Here is a 24504-nt window from a genome sequence, read left to right as displayed (position 1 = left end):
GACTGCTCTGCGGGATTGAAGGTATGTAAGGGATTTTTTTTTGTTTTGGGTAGTTTTCAGTTTACTTCCTCTTTAAGGAAAAAGTACTATTTCTGCAGGCATTCTTTATACACACACAACATGGCAGTTTTCAGAAGTGTTAATATTATATCAAATAAAGGACACTAGAATCAACTGGGTAATATATCTAAATGAGCTGTACATACTTAAACATCATTTTGATTTTTTTTTGGTCATATTCAGGCTCATACAGGAAAATCTTTGCATATATTCTTGAATCTGAATAGTCACAATTGGGAAACACAATCAGTTTGACTTTCTTAGATTCGGAATACAGCTATTTTATTATTACAGCTAGCTGTTCTGCAATTTATTTCTCGGTATGCAGATGCCAGACATTCATACCTGGTGGGAAACGGACAAAGCCTGCAGCAGAGACATTGCGTTATGGTGGCTTCCTGACTCCGGCAATGTCTGTGACATTAAATTTTCAACTTCTGAAAGCCAGCTCTCTATATTGTCCAGTGGAGGTGGCAAACTCTGATCCAGCTGCTCCTTCCACGCTGCAATCTGGAAAAAAAAACACGAATCAGCTGATGCTTTGGAATTTCCCACAAACATTGTTCAGCAACACATTCATTTTACTAAAATTATCTGCCAGTGCAAAAAATAAATAAATAAAAGAAGGATTTTCATGCATGGGAAATAAAGGATAAATAAAAAACTCGGTCAGCTTTCAAATCAAATTACTGGCCAAATTCCTAGACAAAAAACACAGCCACCCACCCACTCTATAGCATGTCACTGCCCTGGTTTGGACCTCACTCATTGTTTCTGCATGACCACACTGACAAAACGTTATTATTGTACAGAAAGGAATTATTCAGAGCAGTATGGTGTTGTTCACAGCAACTAAATAGGTAACTGCATTGAATGGATGTAATGGAAACTGATGGAAAAAGAAAACTGACGGTAGTTCACGGTGCTAAAAGGTCATTGCATTGGAAAGATGAAATCTAAAGGCTTTTTAAATCAAAAGGTCAAGTTCTCCTTGGCCACTTTTCATGAACAAGGCTTATTTTCTACTGAGGGATACAATGATAATTGCTCAGGTCATGGACCACCATGAAGTGAAATTTTAGAAAACCCATGCAACCACGGGTAGAACCTGCAAACTCCATGCAGATAGTGTCCTGGCCAAGATTCAAACCTGGGACCTAGCGCTGCAAAGGTTTGAGTACTAACCTCTGAGCCACCATGCTGCCCATGTAAACCTATATAAACCTCAATGCCAAAACCATGTGAGTTATAATGACTTTGAACCCCTTTTGTGGCTGTAACAGCCTTCAGCCCTCTTCTGACTTTACACAAAGGAAAATGGCTGATTTTGTAATGGTGTCCATATACTGGTGGTGATAAAATGAAAGTGTAATGGTCAGAGATACAAAAGACAGAGGTTCAAATCTAAGATCTCACCTGGAAAGTTATATTTTCAAGTAACTGCTTAATAAGTCGCTGCTCTTCGGACTGTAGGCTCTCCATGGCCAAATCAGACATGTAAATTCTCTTTTGCTCATTAAACCTTCTCATGAAAAGTAGGATTTCCTAAAGCATAAAAAAAATGTATTCATTTATAAACATTTCATCAGGTTCTAATTTCTGGCTAGGACTCTATTAAGGACATTTTCCTTCATGTCCTATCTTTGTGACATAAAGACAATAATTAGGAAAGAAGCTGCTTCTGTCACATGAAGATACAAACAATAGAAATGCCCCCATTTCTCATCAAACATGGCCCGTGGCCCTCCACCAATAGGGGCAGATGAGACAACAAATCCTCAGATGCTAAACTTTCTCAACTCTATCTAAAAAGTTTTGTCTAAAGATGGACTTTATAATTCACTGAGCTTTTCCAGGTTCATTCAATGCAGAGCAAATCAGAAAAATGATGTTTATTGCTCCCATTTTGCATCCTAATACAGTTCATAGTGATCCTATTTAATGTACAGCGCTGCGTAATATGTTGGCGCTATATAAATCCTGTTTAATATTAATAATAATAATAATAATTCTGGGTTTGAATATATATATATATATATATATATATATATGTAAATCTCATTCCCAATCTCATTGCTGTAATTAGCGATAACGACTGGGAAAAGCAGCAAGTCCATTACTTAAGGAAAAAGTAGCACTTCTAAAGGCATTCTTTTTATTAAGGACATAGCAGCCAAAAAAAACTTTTTGTACTTAAAAGTGATAGCTGAAATATTATAGTGATTAATAAAATAGAAAGGGGTTTTGTGTCAATGTAGCAAAAGGGCTGCACAATGGCTAAATGTGTTCTTTTTTTTTTTAATAAAAGCAGTCTTTTTTTTAGATAGCAGCTAAGCAGTTAGATTTGGTCTCCTATAAGTAGAAGACATTTAGTTTACTGATAGATATCTGTACCTGATACTTCTTTGTATAAGTCTCATCTTTCATTTCAGAAAACAGTTTTTTTAAGGTTTGTTCCTCGGAGTTTAACCATTCCATTGCCTTCCATACACGATCCTAGAAAGAAAAAACACATAAAAAATGTTAGAGAAGTGCTGAAAAGGAAAAAAAAACTTTTAGATAAAAGCTGGTACATAATTGGGTGTTTTTGCACTTCATAAATTAAATTAAAATTTTCAGCTGGATTTTAAAGATCTTTGAAGAGGCAGGTTTTCAACTGCAGAGGAGACATTACAATACATACTCGAGTACAAACATATTTTTACTCTCAAAGTGCCAAACAAAATTGGTTTATACTCAGACACACCAGTATATAGAGCTGTGTTGTTATGTTAAATCAGAGACACAAGTTATGAGTTTGTTACACACATTACATAAGGATATAGCAATAATGCAAAAATGATTTTTTAAGAGCAAGTGACCCATCATACCCAACTCACAAGTTCAAAATGCATTAACCTGCATAAAGGGAGGGGGGTTTAGATATACAGAGTCATGTGATTTTATTACTGTTTACTGTCCTGAGCATTTCCTGTATGTTCATGAAAAATAAGTATCTTGGCTTATATTCACATTAGTTTATAATCAAGTATATACAGTTTGGGTCTGATTTACAAAGTTCTTCAAGACTGGTGAAAATAGACTACAAGGGAGAACCTAGGTGATCCAGCAAACCTGTAAAAGGTGTCTTAAAAATCATCTGCTATTAGCTGACCAATATTTTCAATTGTGGACCAGATCTTCAGGTTTCCTGTATCACCCAGGTTCTCCCAAAATAGTCTATCTTCTCCAGTCTTGGAGAGCTTTAATAAATCAGGCTCTGTGTTTCTATTGCAATAATGAATTGTTATCTGCATGCAGATCACTGTTATCATGGGCAACTCAGCATACAGTGTTGGTGTATGCCAAGATAAATGATCTCCCCTGTGTTCCTTCCTAGTTGGCCTTTAAAGACAGCTGACATTTCCAATTCTAGAAGATTGGATAAAGATGTCAATGTCAGTGAAGGAGCTTACAGATGTTACATTGGTGGAGGATAGTTAGGAATATTTTCACTTTCAAGTTTCATTTACTGTGCAACAAAAGACTTTGAAGAAACAGAAAGAAAGTCATGGTATTTTGCTGGCTAACATACCGTCTTGTCTCTTGTAGGCTCTGCTTTATTCTTTGAGTACTGTAAAAACTGGGCCACATATGTCATAATGGATTTTTCATCAGGATCAGAAACATTTACATCTGTAAAAGCAATAAGATTTCATCAAAAAACTGTATGAACAAAACCAAAGCTAGATTTGTATCCTTGCTTTGCTTGAGCATGTTAGAAAAGTTTCAACACTAGATGTGGCACAGTCACTAAAGGAAAAAGAGCAAAAAAGAAAAATGTATATTTCTATATCAATTTACTAATGACATAATTGTATAGGCTCACAAATAATAGAATTGTTACTAAACAGCCTAAATTTATATTGCCTACTTCAGTCCCTCAGTCTTTTTTTCCTTATAAGTCAGAGTTTGCATTTTAATTTACAAAAAATGAATTAACCTTTTGATGCTAAACTGCAACACACACTGAAAATTTAGCAGAACAGGCAGTTATGAAAAGATCAAACTTGGTTGTGGTGGTCACATTTTCACAGGTTTGTAACCACTCAAATCTTGATTCAATGAAGACAAACATTGTTCATATCATTTGATGTTGGAACCTGGAGATTGCTCTGGGGTGGGAATATTATTCAGCATAGAGTTACTTGTACAACACGTTCACCTGATTCTGCTCCCCGGTCAATTGAAGTCTTCCACACTTCCAGGTGCACAGAATAACAGCTTCCTCCGGCAGGGAGGATTGGATTGGAGGGGACTGGAAACCCAGGAGTGTTTTAAGTCCTGGGCTTAGCACTGGCTGACATTGGTTGGTGGTTACAATTTTTATGGCAGCCAAGATCCATGGAAGATACCAAATGCCATTACCATTTTAAAATGGCTTATTGGATAAGCAAAGAACACATGGCTTACTAATATTACCATAACATATTTGTTTAATAAATTACCTTCTGGCTCAAGGAGTCTTGGGATTTTTAATTCCTCTTCTGCAATTCTGAATGCCTCTTTTAGTTTCTCCTCATTTGATTGGACCTGAAATTTCTCCATATCCACCAGGTCCGGTCTTAAGGAATGAATGATTGCTAGGAAAGCCTGCCCATTTTTCCAGCTGGATTTAAAATCTGTCACATTGATAGATCCCACCCTAAAAAATGAGAGAAATAAAGTTTTTATTAACAGCAAATGACCAGCATATATTATTATTGAAATCTTACGTCCTAAATGGTAATTAGAGTGTTTTTGGTTCAAGTCTTACTCTCCATGTTTGACGTGAAATAGGACTAGATATAGAAAAGGCTTGTGGTGGAAAATGGTGACCCATGATAAACGACCAGTGGGGGACCCAATCCACCTTCACCTAATCAAACATAAACTACACCCTTCAAAAGTTTTTAATTTTAGTTTTTTTCATTGTAGGAAATCATTAAAATTAAGATCCAGGTTTTGCTTTAATTGCTGTTTGTGCAATCATTGGTAAAACCCAGTAATAAAAAAGAGAATCATTGGATCGAGTGGGTATACATGGTGATGCACGCAAGGGAAGATGCTCCATACATCTGGACACGGGGAGGATACAGAGAATGAACTAAGAAGCAGGTACATGCTAAATAACACCAATATCTTGACTATGTACAAGTTTGGAGCATTAGGAAGCAAGCAACATTATAAGCATACAACATAGATGATGAATCAAGCAAGACAAGGCGCATTGTACATTTGGGATACAGAGAATGAACAATGCAACGGCCATAAGCGTGTAACGTGCTGAATAACACCAATACCTTGACAATAGGAATAATTGAAAAAATTTGGAACCTAGCAACATTTAAAAAGTACAGCATATATTTGAATGAGGGCAAAGTGATCATTTAGAAAAAAATCACTTTTATTCAAAGGGGCACAGCTGTATAATGCTAGCTATATGTGTATCCCTTTCACAATACATTTTAGGCCTGAAAATAATCTCAGCTAGAGTCTGGCTTTAATAGAGGAATGTAGCCATGTACAACATTATAGCATAAAAGCCATTTCCTTAAAGAAGAACTGCAAGTAAAACTACCTACTGAATTGCCAGAGCTAACTGGAATATACCATGAGGTTATCTCCTTTTATCTTAGCTACGGTTTTGGTTTCATGTACTATATTTGTGGGTGCTATAACAGAGATATTGAATCCAACTTTCTATTATTATTTATTGATCTGTACATTGGACCTGTGTTACGCTTTATATAGCAAAGACTGTGCAATGGATCCAATACATTTTAGTATCCTGCACGTGAATGCAGTGAACAAATGAAAGTGAACAATGCTTCTTACATAAAAGGAAGCAGAAACATCAAAGCATTTCCATGTGATTCAATCCCTGGTAGCCTTAATTCTCTATTTATTTGCCTTATGGCCCCTTATCTTTCAATACTGTCATTAATCTTTTCATTTCCTTTACACTGTAAATTCTATTTATAAACATTTAGAACAGAAGTTCCTTTTATAGCCTGGTAATAGGCATTGTTCATCTAGCTGTGATTAAAGTGTATACCCAAACAAAATATTTTTTTCGTTTTGGATAGAACAGGGAGGAACCATTAAAACCACTTGCATTGGAAGATATTTTTGGTGGCCAGCTGATGGGGCACATTTAATGAATGGAACGACCGAATTTCAGCAAACAGAAAAGAAAAGGACTATGTTATTGCAGTAAAAATGAGAGTACTCTTCTAGCAGAAAGCTGTCCATATTGGGGGCCACTACAGTCCTATGAAAAGCTGCTATGACAAACTGTAGATTGCAGCTCTGGAGCCATTGTGCGGTCAGATTTTCCATCTTTGTTAAGGTTAGGTACCTGCCTGGGTTAGGAAAAGGGCTTAGAATTTGGGTGGGTTAGCTGGAGGTTTAGGTATGGGAACTAGGCAGGTGAATAATGATAGGCAACAGGAAGAAGAGGTTTAAGTTAGCCACAAGGAAGAGGGGGGTTGAGGGTAGGTACCAAGAAAGGGGGGTTAAGGTTAAGTACCAAGAGGGAGATTAGGTTAGGCATAAGGAAAATGGGATTAAAGTTAGGCACCAAGAGGGAGGGTTAGGTTAGGCATAAGGTTAAGGGGGTTAAGGCACCCTTTTGCAAGAAAGGAAGTGTAAGGTCAGGCACCAAAAAGAGGAAGGTAAGGTTAGGCATCTGCTCCCCCCACAACATCCTTCTCTGCCCAAGACATTGCCACCTACTTCAGAGATAAAAAGACAAAATCAGACATGATGTCTCTGCCCACCGAGCCACTCCAACCATACCCACCCCTTCCACCTGTAAATCATCACTGGCCTCCCTCAGCCCTGTTACTGTGGACGAAGTCTTAACTCTCCTCTCATCATCTCCGTCCACTACATGTCCACTGGACCCGATCCCTTCTGATCTACTCCGTGCCCATTCCTCCACCCTGGCCCCTGCCCTAACCGAACTATTCAATCTCTCCCTTTCTACTGGTAAATACCCCTCAGCTTTTAAACATGCCATAATTCTCCCTATCCTAAAGAAACCCTCACTGGACCCCTCCCTACCCTCCAACTACCGTCCTATCTCCCTTCTCCCATATATCTCCAAACTTCTTGAACGCCTTGTCTACAAAAGACTCACCCATTACCTGAGCACCAACTCTCTCCTTGACCCCCTCCAGTCTGGTTTTAGAGCTGCCCACTCCACTGAAACAGCCCTTACTAAAGTGGCCAATGACCTCATCAGAGCTAAGTCTCAAGGCAACTTTTCCCTGCTCCTTCTCCTTGATCTTTCCTCTGCTTTTAACACTGTTGATCATCCCCTTCTAATACAAATCATGCGCTCCATTGGTATCTGTGACACTGCTCTCTCTTGGTTTGCTTCCTATCTGTCTGACCTCTCCTTTCAAGTTTCTTTCAATGGTAACTCCTCCTCACCCACTCTCCTCCCTGTTGGTGTCCCCCAAGGGTCAGTCCTTGGACCGGTCCTCTTTTCTCTGTACACCTCCTCTCTCGGTAGTCTCATATCCTCCTTTGGCATACAGTACCATCTGTATGCTGATGACACCCAAATTTATCTGTCCACCCCTGACCTGTCTCCCTCAGTCCTGGATAAGGTCTCATGCTGCCTGTCGGCCATCTCATCATGGATGTCTGACCGATTCCTGAAACTCAACCGAGATAAAACAGAACTCATCATCATCCCCCCCTCAAATTCCAAATCCCCCCCTGACATATATCTAACTGTTAACAACACTGTTATTCGGCCCTCCCCTCAGGCACGTTGTCTTGGTGTCACCTTTGACTCGGCCCTCTCATTCACCCCCCATATTCAGAACATTTCCAGGTCCTGTCACTTTCACCTACGCAACATCTCCAAAATCCGCCCCTACCTGTCCCCTGAGACCACCAAACTCCTTGTACATGCTCTTATCATTTCTCGTCTGGACTACTGTAACATCCTTCTCGCTGGTATTCCACTAACCCGACTCTCCCCTCTACAATCTATTATGAATGCTGCAGCCAGACTCATCCATCCTTCGCTCCGCTCCTCTTCCGCTACATCTCTTTGTAGTTCTCTCCATTGGCTTCCTTTTCACCTTAGAATCAAATTTAAGCTCCTGTGCTTTGCCTTCAAATCCCTACACAGTTATTGTCCCACTTACATCTCTGACATGGTTAAAAAATACTCCCCCAGCCGCTCTCTCCGCTCCTCCAATGACCTACTAATGACTTCTTCACTCATAACCTCATCACACGCACGGATACAAGACTTCTCTAGAGCTGCTCCAACTCTCTGGAATGGTCTTCCTCGTCCTATTCGGCTTGCTCCTACTTTCTGCTCATTTAAAAGAGCGCTCAAAACCTATTTTTTCAAACTTGCCTACCCGGCTTCTTCTGTCATTTGAAACCATCACTACTTCCCACACTACATATCTCCCATCCTATTGTGTGTGAAATTCCCCCACCTACTAGATTGTAAGCTCTTCGGGGCAGGGTCCTCTCCTCCTGTATCACTGTCTGTATTAGTCTGTCATTTGCAATCCCTATTTAATGTACAGCGCTGCGTAATATGTTGGCGCTATATAAATCCTGTTTAATAATAATAATAATAAAAAGAAGCCAGATCCCATAGGGGTCCATTGGCAGCATTGACACTCTCCGCCAGAAATTCTGAAAAAGTTTGCTCCGGAAAGTTGTAAATCGTAGTAACCCAGTGTCCAGAGCTGCCTGGAACCCCCTATGAAGGCACAGTGTCTGTAAGCTTGGGCACTTGTCACAGCATACCCCAATGTAACACTACCACTGATTAGAATAATATTTCATGCCTTCAAGCAGATTTTAAAAAAATGCTGCTTTACAAAAATTTTTTGCCAAGCTAAAGCTCAGGAACATACTTGTCCAAATTGATATCTGAAATGTTTTCTACATACCGTGCACACTGCTCCTGAGCCCACTGTAACAGAACTTTCTTTGCGGATATCTTCCATCTAGATTTGGCGCTACGTTTAGGGGACGGACTTGCAGTTGGTGAAGCTTCTTTCTTGGTGTCACTCGTAACTGGTTGCAAGTCGTCATTACCAGCTAAAATGCTTGCCAGGCCTTCAATCTATCATAATATCACAATAAATAAATACAAAAAGTAAACTTTCAAAATATGTAAACAAGTTGGAAAACATGATTGCAATGAAAAACAGAAACCTTTTAGGAACATGTTGACATGTAATTTCTATTTAACAACCACTTACATGAAAATGTAAAATGATTTGCCAAATGAGGCCAAGCACAATAGAAGGTTTCCCACTAATGATGTCCTCAACATGAATATTTATGAGCTTGATCTACAATGAAAATATGCAATGATTAGTCTGGGGTGAATTTCTAAACGAGGAAAGTTGAAAATTAATTGTTCCGGCTCTAAACTATATACTCACTGATCGCTTTCCTAAAAAGGTTAAAGCCGATTCGACGTTACTTCTTGACTGGAAGATGTTCTTGCCTTTTTCACGTGGCTGTAAAAAAGAAAGCTGTGCGTTAATCAGAAATCTACAAGCCCAAAGATGTCTCTTTACTTTTTAATATCTTTATACTTTATAACCCAAACATGTTATAACTGATTTTTGCATAGACATTATTTAAAATATTTTTGTAAATATAACAGTTACACCTACGGATGTTTTTGGGTAGCGTTAATGAGTTGATGTCCATAAGGTAAATGCAGCTACTACCAGATGAGATGCATCAGGGTTTATTGTGGTCGGGCTTTGGAAACTTCTCCAACTGCTATTAATTAATCACTTGACGTAGATGTAACAATTATCGTAAATCTCCACATACAGAAGGGAGTCTTCACAGCAAGGTACGTGAAAATGTGGAATAAGCTCCCTCATAGTTTTTAGAACATTCTATAGATTGTTTTAGGAAAAAGCTGAATGCTTTTCTAGATCCACAGAATATATTTGGGTAATAAAGTTTAAAACGAATGATACTAGAGATTCATGGAATATATGATTGCCATATGGAATCAAGAAGGATTTTTTTTCCCCCGTTGGAGTAAATTGAACCATACTTTATAAGATTTCGCTCACCTTAAGCTGGATCGCCTGTAAATATATGTTTCTATCTGGAATATGCAGGTTTCTAGTATGTTTACTTCCCTAGTAGTTGAACTTGATATACTTTTGTGAACATGACTAGCTATGTTACTAATCTGTCATGGCCGCATGGTCCAACCACCCTCTACTGACTATAGCTACCCCAAATGTTTAAATGAAGCCCATTCTTAGCCAATCTGACTTTCCTAACATTAATCAAAGAAGCCTAAAAATTACATATTCAGAATAACATTTTAAATCTAAATGGTTGCAAACGAATTAGGACCATTTATCCTTTGGACATTCACATATTATCAGCAATTTTTATTTTTTTTAAAAAGTGTCAATTACCAAGACTTCTCCCGACATAACTTCAAGCAAGTCCAACAGGATGTGCCCATCTTGGATATCGATATAAAGATCTTTCACAACTGATTTCTGCTGATGCTGCAAAAACAAAATATTAGGGTTTAGACTATAAAACTAAAAAATAACCAAAATCATGACAACAGTACTGTGGCCGAACCATTGGTGAAGGACTTCTGTTTTAAGTTAAGAACAACAAGTGCCCATATGTATGAGGGTATAGAACCATGTCTTGTTTTTACACACACATGCTTCTGTGCACCCATGTATACCGATAGTTGTCTACTACCACACTAAACATCTAGATCAGTGTTTCTCAACCAGGATTTGGTGGAACCCTAAGGTTCCTCCAGACACTGCTAGGAATTCCTTGAACAATGAGCAGTTTATGACTCTCAGGTCAATTTTAGTGACACCAAGGTTTTTTTTGGTTATCTGTAAGGGAAACATTCTTCCCAATGGCCAGCAATGTAGGAGAATTCGATCCACTGAGCACCATATATATACTATGGGCTGTGTATATAGTAATTATAGCAGATGTTCCCTGAAGAATTGAAAGTTATTTCCGGGGTCCCCCATGTTAAAAAAGTAGAGAAAAGTTGATCTAAAGTACAGATCTTCCATAACAATGAGTCGGATGAGCTTCACCTATATGCAGTAGACACAGAACCCTGAAGGACCATGAAGGCCATGTAGGGCCACACAGTGAATGCCCTAGGAGTGAAGATAACACCAAGTATTTTAGTATGCAGGCTTTACTGGGAAGTTTTTTTAGTTTTTTTTAAATGACAACTTTACCAAACATAAAGATATCTATTAGACTAAACTGATACCTTATTGATATCATGAGGACTTAAGCTGCGTACACACCTGCAATTTTTCTCGTTGGAAAGGATCTTTCACGATCCTTTCCAACGAGAAAAGACTGCACGATGCATGAACGATGCTGTACATACAGCACCGTTCATGCTCTATGGAGAGGGGAGGGGGAGAGCGACGGAGCGGCACCCTGCTGCGCGCTCTCCCCTTCCCTTTCATTACGATCGGTCGTCGTCCATCGTCCATGGATCCGCCAGGACGGTCGTCGGACAATGGACGACGACCGACTGTACACACGGCAGATTTTCGCCCGATAATTGGCCGATACCGATTAACGGGCGAGAAAAATTTGCCGTGTGTACGCAGCTTTATATAATACACTTTCTTCTGTTGATTATAAATTATTGTTACCTTTGATAATTGTGAATTAATCCAATTGGAGAAGGTCCTCTTCTGTGTTCCTTCCTGTTCAGCTGTAAAACAGAAAAAATAAAAATTAGAGGAAGTCAGTAATATAGAAATCGTCATATGTAGAAACCCTCTAAACAAATAGAAGACTTGTAATAAAGTGTAATAAATCAAGTGTGGCTTATTATATACAAATTAGTTGGGGCCATCTCATACCAGAAACATTATACCAGTTAAAAAAATCTCTCTGATTATTTTTTGCAGGCTATAATGCGTGTCTATAAAGGTATAAGTTGCCAGTTATTGGTTTCACCATAATTACATTGAAAGGTGCACTTCAGCGAGAACTGGATACAAGTCAGACGACAACAGTGCTCAACCCAGAAATTATTTTATTTTAAGAAGAAATTTTAGGCGGGTGGCAGCCCCTGTATTGTTACCCAACTCATCAGTAACTACCCAAAAACAGCCGGGTGGTTACTGAAAAGTGCCGGGTGGTCTGAACTTGGAAAAAAATTGAAAGCAGGCAGGTCTTTTATTGCAGAAGAGACAGATGCTATCCCTTCTTCAATAAAATAAAAGTATCTGTCTGTTTGCAACATTTTCTTCTAGGTCAGGGGTGTCAAACTCTGGCCCGGCACATCCTTATTTTTGGCCCCCAACAGAGTTCTTAATATGAATTACAGATGACCCGCCACTACTGCAATACGTAGTAATGGTGGGTATATTAGGCTTCTGTTCTCTAGACGCGAGTACAATGCCACTACTACAATTTCCGGCATCACTTGCCTCTCTAGACCAGCGGCCTCTCTGCCTAGGCGTGGCCCTGCATTTTATAGACGCAAGTGATGCCGAGAATTGTAGTAGCGGCATCACTCGAGTCTATTGAACAGCTGCCTATATTCTCCTTGCCTAACATGTCCTCTGCTGCTTTCCGTTTATCTCCGGTTGCTTATAAGATTATTTCCAAGAAACACTTTTCTGTGAACAATTAGGAATCACATGGTGATACTTTTGTCATTATTTTAGTGAAGAGGGACTTCCAGCCACTCATATCATTAAGCTCCGCATTGGCCTCGTCTGGCTTTTCCAGCACTCCCCTCAGCTACACAAAGGAGGTGCCAGGAGTCTTCTGGTGTTACGGGGGCTTCAAGTTTAGCGTAGGCGGTCAGGATTTTATATGGATCTTCCGTGGTCAGTCAAGACGCACAAGCGCCCCCTCCTCTGTTGACATTCATTAGCGAATAGAGAAAGAGGTATAGGATTTTTTCTTAAATACATTTTGATAAATTCTTAGGCCTCTTTTTCTATTATAAGCTTGTTCCAGATTGAATGAAAGCAAAACCTCTTTGTTTCCATAGGAAAATGTTTTATATCTAATAAGAAGGAAAAACTTCCTAAATTTTTTCAATAAATTTCAAGTTTGGCCCGCGGCTCAGTCTAAGTTTTTAATTTCGTCCCTCTGTGTATGTTTGACACCCCTGTTCTATGTACATGCATATCTCAGGGTACTATGCTGGGTATCTCAGCATCCCTCTGGTTGGTGGCAATGAATGAATAGCTGCAGATCCCAAACCTAGAAGGGTGAAAATGGTGACCTTTACAACGGAGGGAGGACAGGTAAATGTAATTTTTTTAAAAAAGGATTAAGGCAAGTACGTTTACTCCATTGCAGAAGGCACATCACCTGTCCATCCTGCAATAAAAGACCTGCTTGGTCACATTTTTTCTAACATTTAGTTCTGCTTTAGGTCACAGCTTATAAAAGCAACAAAATCATTAGAGGACCATGACTGTCATATGGTAAGTCATTTTCATGTCATACAACAGATTTAAGCATTACGGCATGTAACAGCAGACAATGGATTAAAGAAGTAGAAATAGTCTTAGTACAGTGCAAAAAAGGACAGCTGTGCTGAAATACCAGGATAGGTAAATAATAGGGAATAAAATAGAATCTAAAGCAAAGATCATTTTATATAGCAATCCTTAGATGTGTCCACATAGATTTGGTCTCAGTTGCTATGTCTTTTGCATATGGAGATACACCTGGTTGACTCTCTAGCTTCAAAGCCTTAAGCTACGTACACACGTCCAATGGTTCAGGGCCGAAATCGGACAAGAATTTGGCGTGTGTATAGCGCCCATCCTCCATCGGCCGAACGACCCCTCTGGCGGATCCACGGACGATGGACGACGAACAATCCTAATGCAAGGGAAGGGGGAGAGGATGCAGCGGGGTGCCGCTCTATCGTTCTCCCCCTCCCCTCTCTATAAAGCAGTACAGTGCTGTATGTACAACACTCGTTCATGCATCATTCAGTCCTTAGTCGTTGAAAAGGATCATAAAAGATCCTTTCCAACGACAATAACTGCACGTGTGTATGCAGCTTTACTCATCCAGATAAAGTTTGCAGAAAGAGTCCTGACTTCACCAGCTACACACAAGTTCCGCAGCAGTGATATAAATTTAGATGTCATAAAAAGCCAGAAAAAAAAGTAATTTTAAATGACAGCCTTTAAATTTCCAGTGTTCTCCCCGGGCCCTTTTAGCCGGGTGCACCACCTGGCACTTCTCAGTAATCACCTGGTTGTTTAACCACACAACCAACATTTCCAGGGAGAACACTGAATTTATTAGTATTTGTTTTATTTAAAAGGTTGAAATATAAAGCACTGCCCACATGAAAAAAAAATCTATGTGATAAATAGTGCATGCCTCAAGCTTCACAACAAGCATAAGTATTTTTGAAAAGGAAAATCTGAGCATATTTGTAACTGCCCCAGGCACATACACTGTGAACTAACAGTTTCCTCAGGGCGCTGAAATAAATTACCTATACACCCTACATGTCACAAATGCATTAAGTTAAATCAGCCAGAAAAACTGGATCTATAGGTGAGAATTCAGCCACAACAACAACAAAAACTCTTAGCAAAACTTTACACAATTGTCATATGAAATGAAAACAAAATCCAAAATGTATCTGCACTTGGCATCCCATGTCTCCTCCATTGTGATTGGTATGAAATATTTTTGATGCCTACATTGGATTTATTAAAGCTCTCCAAGACTGGAGAAGATAAACTATCATGGGAGAACCTGGGTGATCCAGCAAAACTGTAATAGATTTCATTTAATAAATCAGGCAACGTATGTTTAGCAATTATAAAAAATAAAAAGGTTATTTGTGTCCTGTAATGACCTGAGGGGGTTCTTTTCCTTAGTATATCATTTACGTAACAATTATATTTACAAAGACCCTGCTACCATTTTAAAATGAAACTAAAGTTTCATTTTCTTAGGGGCTTTTTTTGCAGAAAGGGACAGGTGATGTCCCTTCTGCATTAAGCATTCTTACCTGCCTGATCACTCTTTTCATTGCTGATCCACACATATGCAGATGAGCGTTTTTTGGTGGGATCTGCAGTTGTCAGGACTAAATGAGCCCCTGCACACCTGCACAGGAGTTATATCATCCCAGCCAATCAGGATGGCCAAAAAATGGATGAAGAAGGCAGTGCCTGCACCAGAGTGAGGACAGGTGAGTGCAATTAAAAAAAATGCGATCTGACAGGTATGGTTATTTCATATCAGGAGAGATGTCATCTAGGTCTGGCCAATCAAGATGGCAAAAGATTGAAACAAGGAGTGGATGAAGGAAGACGATAACAACGCCTGTGATGGAATGGGGACAGGTGAGTATAAACAGGGATTAGATCTGCCCTAAACCAATTGCAGGTAAACAAACAGATAAAAACATGAGCACATTTTAAATGCACAATTTTTCTTTACAAAAATTTTATTTTACTAATTTGCAATCTGCTTGTGAACATGTTAAAAAATATGCTTTAGTAGAGTTCACTCACAGGTACATACCATGTAATAAAATGTTACCGTATATGCATACAATACATTTTTTGATCAGTTCAAATACTGCAATTAACTTTAATAAGCACCAGAAATGAAAAATCAGAATGTGCAGATCAGCGTAGGATGTTGGGATACCCTACACCTGCACAGGAGTTATGTCATCCTGGCCAATCAAGATTGGACAAAGATACCAAAGAAGAAAGCAAGGCCCACGAGGCAACAGAGACAGGTGAGTTTTTTGTTTTTTTTTTAAATTGTGATAGCACATTTTTTTTACTAGTATAACTCAGATTTAAAAATATTTTATGTGACCTTATGCCTCCCTTAAATTTGTTTTACTGTATTAATTATAGGGATTATTTGCCATTAGAGCAGGAGCTGAAAGCTTGCTATGCACCCTGCAAACAGATTAAACAATCTTTCATCTATAAGGCTGAAGGCTTCATTGATAAAACAAACATTTATTTCTGCAGATGGTACTGTAGCCTGAAGATATGTGCATCTTTTTATTACTGTTATTGTCAGATACAATAACAATAATAAAACAAAGTGCCTAATAAAAGTAATATAAAAAGTATAAAAATCAGTAGGTATGTAAGTTAACATAAGTACAGTAATAGTGGCACTGCTAAATTTGGTATAAATCCCCTCTGGTCATGAAGTGGTTAATACAAAACTTGACATTGTTCAAAGTACATCTTTGTAAAAAAAAAAAAAAAAAAGAAATTATCCTAGAGCAGGGACTTGCATGGTAAATACCACTATTTATATACAAAACTGGCAAGTGTTTGCTATCAGTGAAAAAATACTAATTATTCCAGTACAGTAGATACATGTGTGAACAGGAGTAAAGCCACACCTTAGCTGTGTCCAGCTTACAATACAGTCTGCACACACTCCATGTGTAAATTGTAATGGCTTTTCACCAATGGCTGCAAAAACAGGCAAAGCTAGATAAGCAGGTGAACCTTTCAAGGAAATTGGATACAGTATAATTTGGTGGTACAATGATTGCTTCAGGGCTTCCATTATACATTGTTTTTTGGCTTATAGACTACTGGGCAGAAATGCAAAAACTAATTTTACCCTATGTAATAATTAAATAATATGTATGTGTGTGTGTGTGTGTATATATATATATATATATATATATATATATATATATACACACACACACATACACACAATTGTTTTAAGCCCGGCCAGACTAGGAACCAACTTTTCTCTGCAGTTAATAACACAATTAGGTCGTTTTCCTATTTCCTGTCTGTGAATGGAGTGACAACAGACTGATGAGGATTTTCTATTTATGTCTGAATTCTCCTTGCGATCACTTGAAAGTGCAGGGCATGTGATTTGCTCGAAAAATACCGCCTCTCCCCCAGCCAGTTTGGGTGTTGCTCTATAGGAAAATATAAGATCAGCATTAAAGCATTGCTTCAGGAAGACATATAAAGGATCTGTAATTCTCTCCATGAACACATCGGAGAGGTGACCTGCTTTTTGTATGGTGCAGTTCAGTAACAGTTATGCCATGTACACAATTTAGATAACTGTTGCCCAAAACAATTGGTCGTGCTTGTGCTATACATAGCGGATTGTGAAGTCTGGTGAAAATTTGAAAAAGTCTGACGTGTATAGTAGTCCCCCAATGTTGTTCAACAATCCAACAGATTGATGAAAAACCCATTCCTATGGAGGAGAGCACAGCGAGGTGCCATTTGCTTACTCCCCTCCGTTTTCCAGATAACAAAATGGCGCTGTCTGTACAACACTTATTCGTTCGTCCATCACTGGAAACAATCATGAAAGGTTATTTAAAGCAACAAATCTCTGACTTCCATCAGATGTGCGTATAAAGCTTTAGGCTGCATCCACATGCAATAGAACAAGAGTTGTACACACGACGCCAGTTCTATGGAGACTGGAGTACAAATGAGCGGCACCTTGTTGTGCTCTCCTCCCTTGACTTGTATAGCAGTTGTTCCCAACCGTTAGTTTATGAATCAATCCTGACCTGAATTCATGAATGACGTCAGGCATCTGCTGTACACATGCCAGATACTCATCATGCTCCACAAAATTCATCTGACGTTTGTATATAAACTAACGCTCATTTCAGAGCAGCGGTTGGGAACCACCAGCTTTGGCTGCTGAACACAACACGGTGCTTCTTACCACCATGGGGCCAGTCACTTCCATTGACTTGAACTGCCTTCAACCCTTCACTCTTATAGTAGTTGGAAAGCACTTGGGAAGTGGTCGCATTCATCTATATATCAACGCATCAAAAGGGTTGGACTGCAGTTGGCACAACCACCACATAGTGTTAAACAGGGGCAATTTTCAACCTCATGTCTTAAAAGAGCCCTATAGGTTTCCTTCCTGCCCCCACCTTGTGATGAGCTTATTTCTCTGTTGCCCTGTTGTCTCTGCTATCTGTATTCTTTGCAGAACTACTGATCCCTTTGCAGAATTACTAATCTAATACTCCTTCCCCCAGTCTGAGCTTCACTGTACAGATACTACAAGAGGCCAGTACCAAGTCAAATCCAATACTTGCTACAGAATTTTTATTTGTGTCTTTATTATCTTCCCAGAGTTCAGCTTTGGAGAACCTGTTGATACAAGAATACAGTAACTAGCATTGCCAACTTGGAGGTTAAAGTTACATGCTCTGGAGATGCCCAAACTTTTCCTCATTTTACTATAAAGTAGGTTCAAGCAGCTCGCTTACAGTTCCAGTTCAATATCCCTGATTCCAAAGCAAAAGCCAAAAGTGCAATCAGCAGGCACATATCTCCTGCACAGCGTTGTTACATAATGTGTTAGAACAGGTTCTATATCCTGCAGCCTGTAAGGAGAATTCAATCAAACGTCAACACGGTTTTCATTTTTTTTAATATTAATGTTCATATGATTCCTGAAGCAGGTCAGAGCCGGAAGACACGCACATACCTTTGTGAATACTCATCACCTAACCTATAGGTATTTATATACACATATATATCTAAAAGACAATATTTTCAATGAGGGTAGAGCGCAGGGTGGTGAAACCTGAACGTATGAACACCAGGCAGGGTCATAGGAAATGTGCAGTCCATGTTCCTAGCTATCTCTGGTCCTGTTTTATCTCTAGGTGTGTTTCCTAAATAAACAGGGAGGGGACCCGATAATGTGGGATTACCCGATCTCCTAAAGTAATTGTGGTATGTGTAAATAAAAGGCAGTATTATCACCAGCTAATGATTTGTCAGGGCAGAAGTGGCCTTTAATGTACAAGTTCAGAAAAGATTAAACTGGAGACATGGGGCACACCCTAAAAAGTGCCCACCGGAACACATGTTTCCTGGCACAGTGGCACATTTTTGTAAGTCAGCAAGGGCCAGTGGCTCAACAAAAGGCCAGATGGCTCCCCCATGACTTCCTATATAGCACAAAAATACATTTTGTGTTCCTTTCAGTCTTCTGGAATGCCAGTCCATCCCTAGTCCAAGTTCAGGTATAATAATTTATTCCAATACAAGAGTAATGTAAAAAACATAAAGGAGAAGAATAGTCCAATGTGGCTAATTGAGACTGAATTAGGCAAAATTTAGTAAGTCTATAGGTAGGAGCCAAACACTGTTGTAATGGTAACAGCCAATGGACTGGTTTAGATTTCATTTCCAGGTATGTATGAAATGTATAATGCTTGATCACAATCTAATCATTTAACCTTATTTTCACCCTTGCAAAGCACATTTCTCATCATATTTCCAAGCAGCCCCCTACCAATGTTCTAACCAGGCCAAACCCTACTTGAATTCCAAGACTGGCAAACATTTGGCATGCACAGTGGAATTTAATAAGTGTAAGAAGTGTAATTTCTTTTAGGTAAAAGGAACCTTGAATGATTGGAGAAAACCCAAGCAAAGATGGAAAGAATATACAAGCTCTGTTCAGATAGTGTCCCGGATGGGATTTGAACTGGTAGCCTTAACTACTTAGCCAGCGTACATTCCTCTAGGGTCTAAGTCCCCTTGTGGCAAAGGGGTTTGGAAAGAGCATTGACACCATTAGTGGAACTTTATTGCACTGAGTATGTGCTTTGGGCACTATGCAATATATGCAACAAGCTGCAGTATGCTATGATAAAGCATGGAACTACACATTGTAACAGTGCAATATGTAAATTGGCAACTCCTGGAACCTCCCATGCAGTGCTTTCTACACACATTTTTAATATTACTATATGACAGTAAACATGTGATCAACTTTGGCAAATTAAATGCAGCATACAATGAAAAATGTATAAACAGACTGCATGTATAGATTAGGAAAAATCTGTATTAAATCGTAAAAAAAATAAAGTAACTTTTGTTCCTCCTCCCAACTCCTCCTATTGGCCCTCTAGGACATAAAGCCTTATTAGCTTATAGGAAGGTTCAGTAGGTGTGTATGTGTGTGGGTCTTATGGGGTATAATGTTCTTTTGAATGTTCAGTCATTATTGGTCACATTTGTGAAAGGTTTACTGTAAGCAGGCCTAAAAACATTAAAAGAAAATTCCCCTTTAGGGGTTGTTTTCACCATTTTTTACATTTTTATATCTAAGTGCTGCTGGTCCTTGCAGTCAAGTTAGGTTTCTTGATTGTGACAGTACCAGAACACACCCAGGCAGTGCCTGCTGGCAAGGCTACTTCTAAAAGCATGCTGACAACACAGAAGAACAAATGAGAATCAAGGACAGAGCGTGGTCACCAATACAGGAAGGACCTGAGTAACCCTAATGGCGGGCTTATTATTTATTGGACGTTACAAATAAAAAAATATTGAAATTGTTGTTAAAACTGCATTACCAAATGAAAGAAAATAAGGGGGTTTATTGATCGTCTTCATATCTACAAATGAACCAACAAAATGAAAAGAAAAGACAACTGACCTTGTAGCACTTGTTGGCGCTGATCTATGGCGAGTTGCTGATCCTCCCCAGCAGATAGTGAGGATCCACTGTCGGATGACATGTTGTAGACCTCATAGGTAAGGAGGCTTCCTGTATCTGTAATGTCTGTCTGTAATGAGAAATGAAAAGCTAAGTGAGAAGGTAGAAGTTAACATAAAAATATGCAATATCAGCATTATAAACAGCAGTTTTCTCCACCCAATCTGCCCTGCAGCTATTTTTAATGTTCAGATAGACATACTGTATTATTTCCAACACAAAGATAAAATCAGATTCGGCCAACAATAATTTTTTTCAATAATTCTATATGACAGCCCCACCAGAGAAAGGTACCAAAGAAATATTACATGGTATACTATGAATGAGCGATCTCCTTAAGGTCTATGTAGTGCAAGGGTCTTCCTGATCAGATACAAATCTGATTTATTTGGATTGTTTAGTAAATGTAAAGGAGATTGTATGATCAGGTTGTATTGTTTGAGGTGTATCTAAACCCTTAAATTACATACATGCGCTAGATGACCGTAAATGTAGCGTGTGTACAGCAGTGCCCAACGTCGTTCATCAATTCACCCCGGTGGAATAATAAATGACCGACTACGCTGGAAGGTCGTTGTGCATTTCTATTGAGGAGAGAATAGCGGGTCGCTATAGAAGTCGCTCCCCACCTGGGTCACCCATCATAGCCTATCTTCACGAGTCTTGGAGAGCGTTAATAAATCAGGCCCAATGTGTCTTCCGCTCAAACAGGATGATAGAAGCATGGTATAATTCTGGCACATCACCAGTTATCTTTCTATAATTGCAGCGTGTTTAAAAACATAACACATGGGGTAATGTTGTATTTTGCAAACATGTATTCATTTTTTTTTCCTGTAACATATGCTTTAAAGAAACCCCAAGTAATGTAAAAACCTGCAAGTAAAGGCATAGAAAGATTTAGTAATTTTAATGTGTAAATATTATATAATAGTAATGTAGTAATATAACTGGTAAATTCATTAGCAATGGCCTTTCAACTTGCTAGCAAATCTAACTATTCCAGAAAAAGTCCCTCCATGCACATTATAACCTATATTCATTCAGAAGTTTATATATGTTAGGGATTCATGTTGGATTATACTGTACATTTGTTGAGTTTGTATGTTGAACAATTGATGAAATATTTTCTATTATTGCTTTGGACCTGTATTCCATCATAACATTTGCTTCTTCTACTAGTAGCTAAGTATAGTCTATGATGACCCAGCTACTTTCCCTTAACTCTCTACAATAACTTTTAGGTAGCTGCTGGAGAAAGAGAAAAAGGAAATAGTACAGAGCAGCCTTTTTCAATGTTATTACCCTGGTGGAACCATTTAGATTTTATGGAACTCTGGCTAAAAATATTCCTTATAATGGTGGTTAGCTGGTAAAATGCCAGGTTAACATGGTGGCCACAATGGCACCTATACAAAATTGTGGCATTCTGATGGGTCTGCCAAGCAGACCCATCAAATGGGAGGTCAACCAGCACAAGGGCAAGGGACTTCTAGCAACGTTTCTCACTTTTTAACATGGGGGAACCCTTGAAATAACTTTCAGATCCTTGGGGCACCCGTTATAATTTCTATATGTACAACTATATAATTCCTATATGTACAACCTCTAGGAACAATTCTCCCTTTTTAACAAGGGGGAACCCTTGAAATACCTTTCAGATCCCTAGGGCACCCGTTATAATTTCTATATGTACAGCTCACAGTATATTAGCAAGGTGATCAGTAGGAAGAATGCCTCTTACATTGCTGGCCATTGGGAAGAATGTCACCCTTACTGATAGCCAAAAAGATCATTGGTGTCATTTAAACTGACCTGAATGGCACAAAGGGGATTGTTAGGGAACCCCTAGCAATCGTTGGTTGAGGAGCACTGCTCAAGAGGAACCCTAGGGTCGTTAAACACTACAGTTCCACAGAAATCTCGCTGGGAATGGCTGCTAATAGAATATTACAGACCTGAGTCTGCTCGGGCTACAGATATTATCTCCAAGACGTCATCACCTATCTTCATTTTCAGGGTTTCAGATGTCTACATAAAGACTATAAGGAAGATGCACCAACTACTGCTTCAAGAACCTATTGAGTTGCACGTCATAACTGTTGGTCAATATATAAACCATGCTACTGAAGACACCTTCAGGTTTCAACCTAGGCACTATAAATCTGTCCCAATCAGCGTTCCAATGAACAGGTAGCATAATTACAATTCAAAAAGAAAATTACTATAGCGTCACCCAAGATAAAAGGAGCCGGTTTCTCTATAATAACAACATGAAAACTTATAAACAAAGACCTTCTGGTTCCCAAGTAGTTAAAATGACATTTCATTATGGATTTGCTTAAATCTGCTCTCCTCTGGCATTGTAATTTTAATCTCATCAGCTTAAAGGATTTTAGCAAGTCTTTGTAAAAGCACAGACCATGGTCACAGTACTAGGAAACACTCGCACCTACAAATCAGGAGCTTGGCACGGCTTATTAGCTGATAAACACACCGCAGCTACTGCAGCTCTGACATCAAGCGACATGACACATGGGCTGTATAGGGATTTGCCAACTGCTTGTTATAAGGACGAGCAAGATGTCCATTGTCCATGCGTGTGCCCACATAGGTTTCCTTGAAACATTTGTGATTAGATTTGGATGCAGTTTTAACCCCACCCAGTTATGCTCAACCTTCAAATAAAATCCAACTGGTGAACAGTTGTGGTGTGCTAAAACGCAGGTCTACTTTGGTGCCTTGGGGATCCATTTAAAATGGATCTGCAATGCACCACATTTTATGAGCACAACATGAATGACGGGTGTGATGCCTATTTTACCGCAATGATAGGGCTGCAAACGGTATTCAGTAAAATGATGGCCTCCTAATAAACTGCTGGAAACCTTAAACCTCTTCTCTGGACAGTTATAAACCTTAAATATTCCATTCTGTATGCTATTTTGTTAATTTAGGAGGCAACAATGCTGCACCGCTCCTGAATTTACAGCAGTTGCCACCCTCATATAGGCTGCCTTCTTGTACTTCAGTGGAATGAAACGGTGATTCATTTAGTGATATTTTTCACCCTTTTCATGTCGTCATATCTTAACAGACTATACATCCATAAAAATTGAAATAACATCCAAACCCTTCCCAATGCAGAAGGAACAGTGGCCCACTCACTAGAGAAGGTCAATGAGATACAAAAGTATACCCTTTATACAAATCACGTGCACATTTCATGCAAATTGCACTTGAAACTGAATCAATTAAACGTTATACTTGAATAATTAAATGGTTCAGTGCAATTTGGATGAAAAGTCTATTTTTCTGCATTTCATTGACCATCTCTACACTTAAAAATTCACAGCCACTCTCAGCACTTAATCCTTAGTTCTGGATACGGGAACTTATTCAACCTGTCGGTGCTAATTACCATTTAGGTGTTGCCACTTTTAAGGAAAATTGCAAAAATATACAATAACCAATTATTTTATTTACTGTAATTGGTCTGTAATGCACATATGTAATCATTCTACATGTCCCGTACATAACATTTGGCCAATTTTGTCTATGTTTTGTGTTGCCTCTAGGTAACCAGGTTTTATAATACATAATAAAGCAGCAGGTTTTTTTGCACTGTCACATAGCCACTCCCAAACCTCTGGGCTTTCTGCTCAAGTCTTTTATCCTCCTTAAACTCTAAGTGCCAATGACAGGACACCTTAATAACAATACTGTATACACTATTACCTCATTCCTTACGCCACTGTTCCTTCTGTCTGACCCGCCCTCTCCTAGTACAACCAAGGAAACTCATTATATATAAAAATACTCAATAGAACCTAAATAAAACAAATGATCAGTATTTTCCTAGTTACATTATTTTAAATG

At 38.9% G+C, this 24504-nt stretch overlaps 1 protein-coding gene across 1 annotated transcript in view; it reads right to left on the bottom strand.

The window, feature by feature from the left end:
• Positions 1–24504, bottom strand: part of SYNE2 (spectrin repeat containing nuclear envelope protein 2) — a 202439-nt gene that overhangs the window by 162301 nt on the left and 15634 nt on the right. The window contains exons 2-12 of the mRNA XM_072427657.1: positions 20566–20695; positions 11772–11833; positions 10527–10622; positions 9516–9593; positions 9330–9422; positions 9015–9190; positions 4548–4744; positions 3635–3735; positions 2455–2556; positions 1477–1605; positions 406–570 (exon numbers count right to left, since the gene is read on the bottom strand). Of these exons, the coding sequence (XP_072283758.1) occupies positions 406–570; positions 1477–1605; positions 2455–2556; positions 3635–3735; positions 4548–4744; positions 9015–9190; positions 9330–9422; positions 9516–9593; positions 10527–10622; positions 11772–11833; positions 20566–20647 (1281 nt within the window). The 5' untranslated portion in view covers positions 20648–20695. The remainder of the gene's footprint in view (positions 1–405; positions 571–1476; positions 1606–2454; positions 2557–3634; positions 3736–4547; positions 4745–9014; positions 9191–9329; positions 9423–9515; positions 9594–10526; positions 10623–11771; positions 11834–20565; positions 20696–24504) is intronic.

Source organism: Pyxicephalus adspersus, chromosome 12 (genome assembly GCF_032062135.1).
Source record: "Pyxicephalus adspersus chromosome 12, UCB_Pads_2.0, whole genome shotgun sequence".
NCBI classification, from domain to species: domain Eukaryota; kingdom Metazoa; phylum Chordata; class Amphibia; order Anura; family Pyxicephalidae; genus Pyxicephalus; species Pyxicephalus adspersus.
This window is presented reverse-complemented; position numbering and strand designations above follow the sequence as displayed.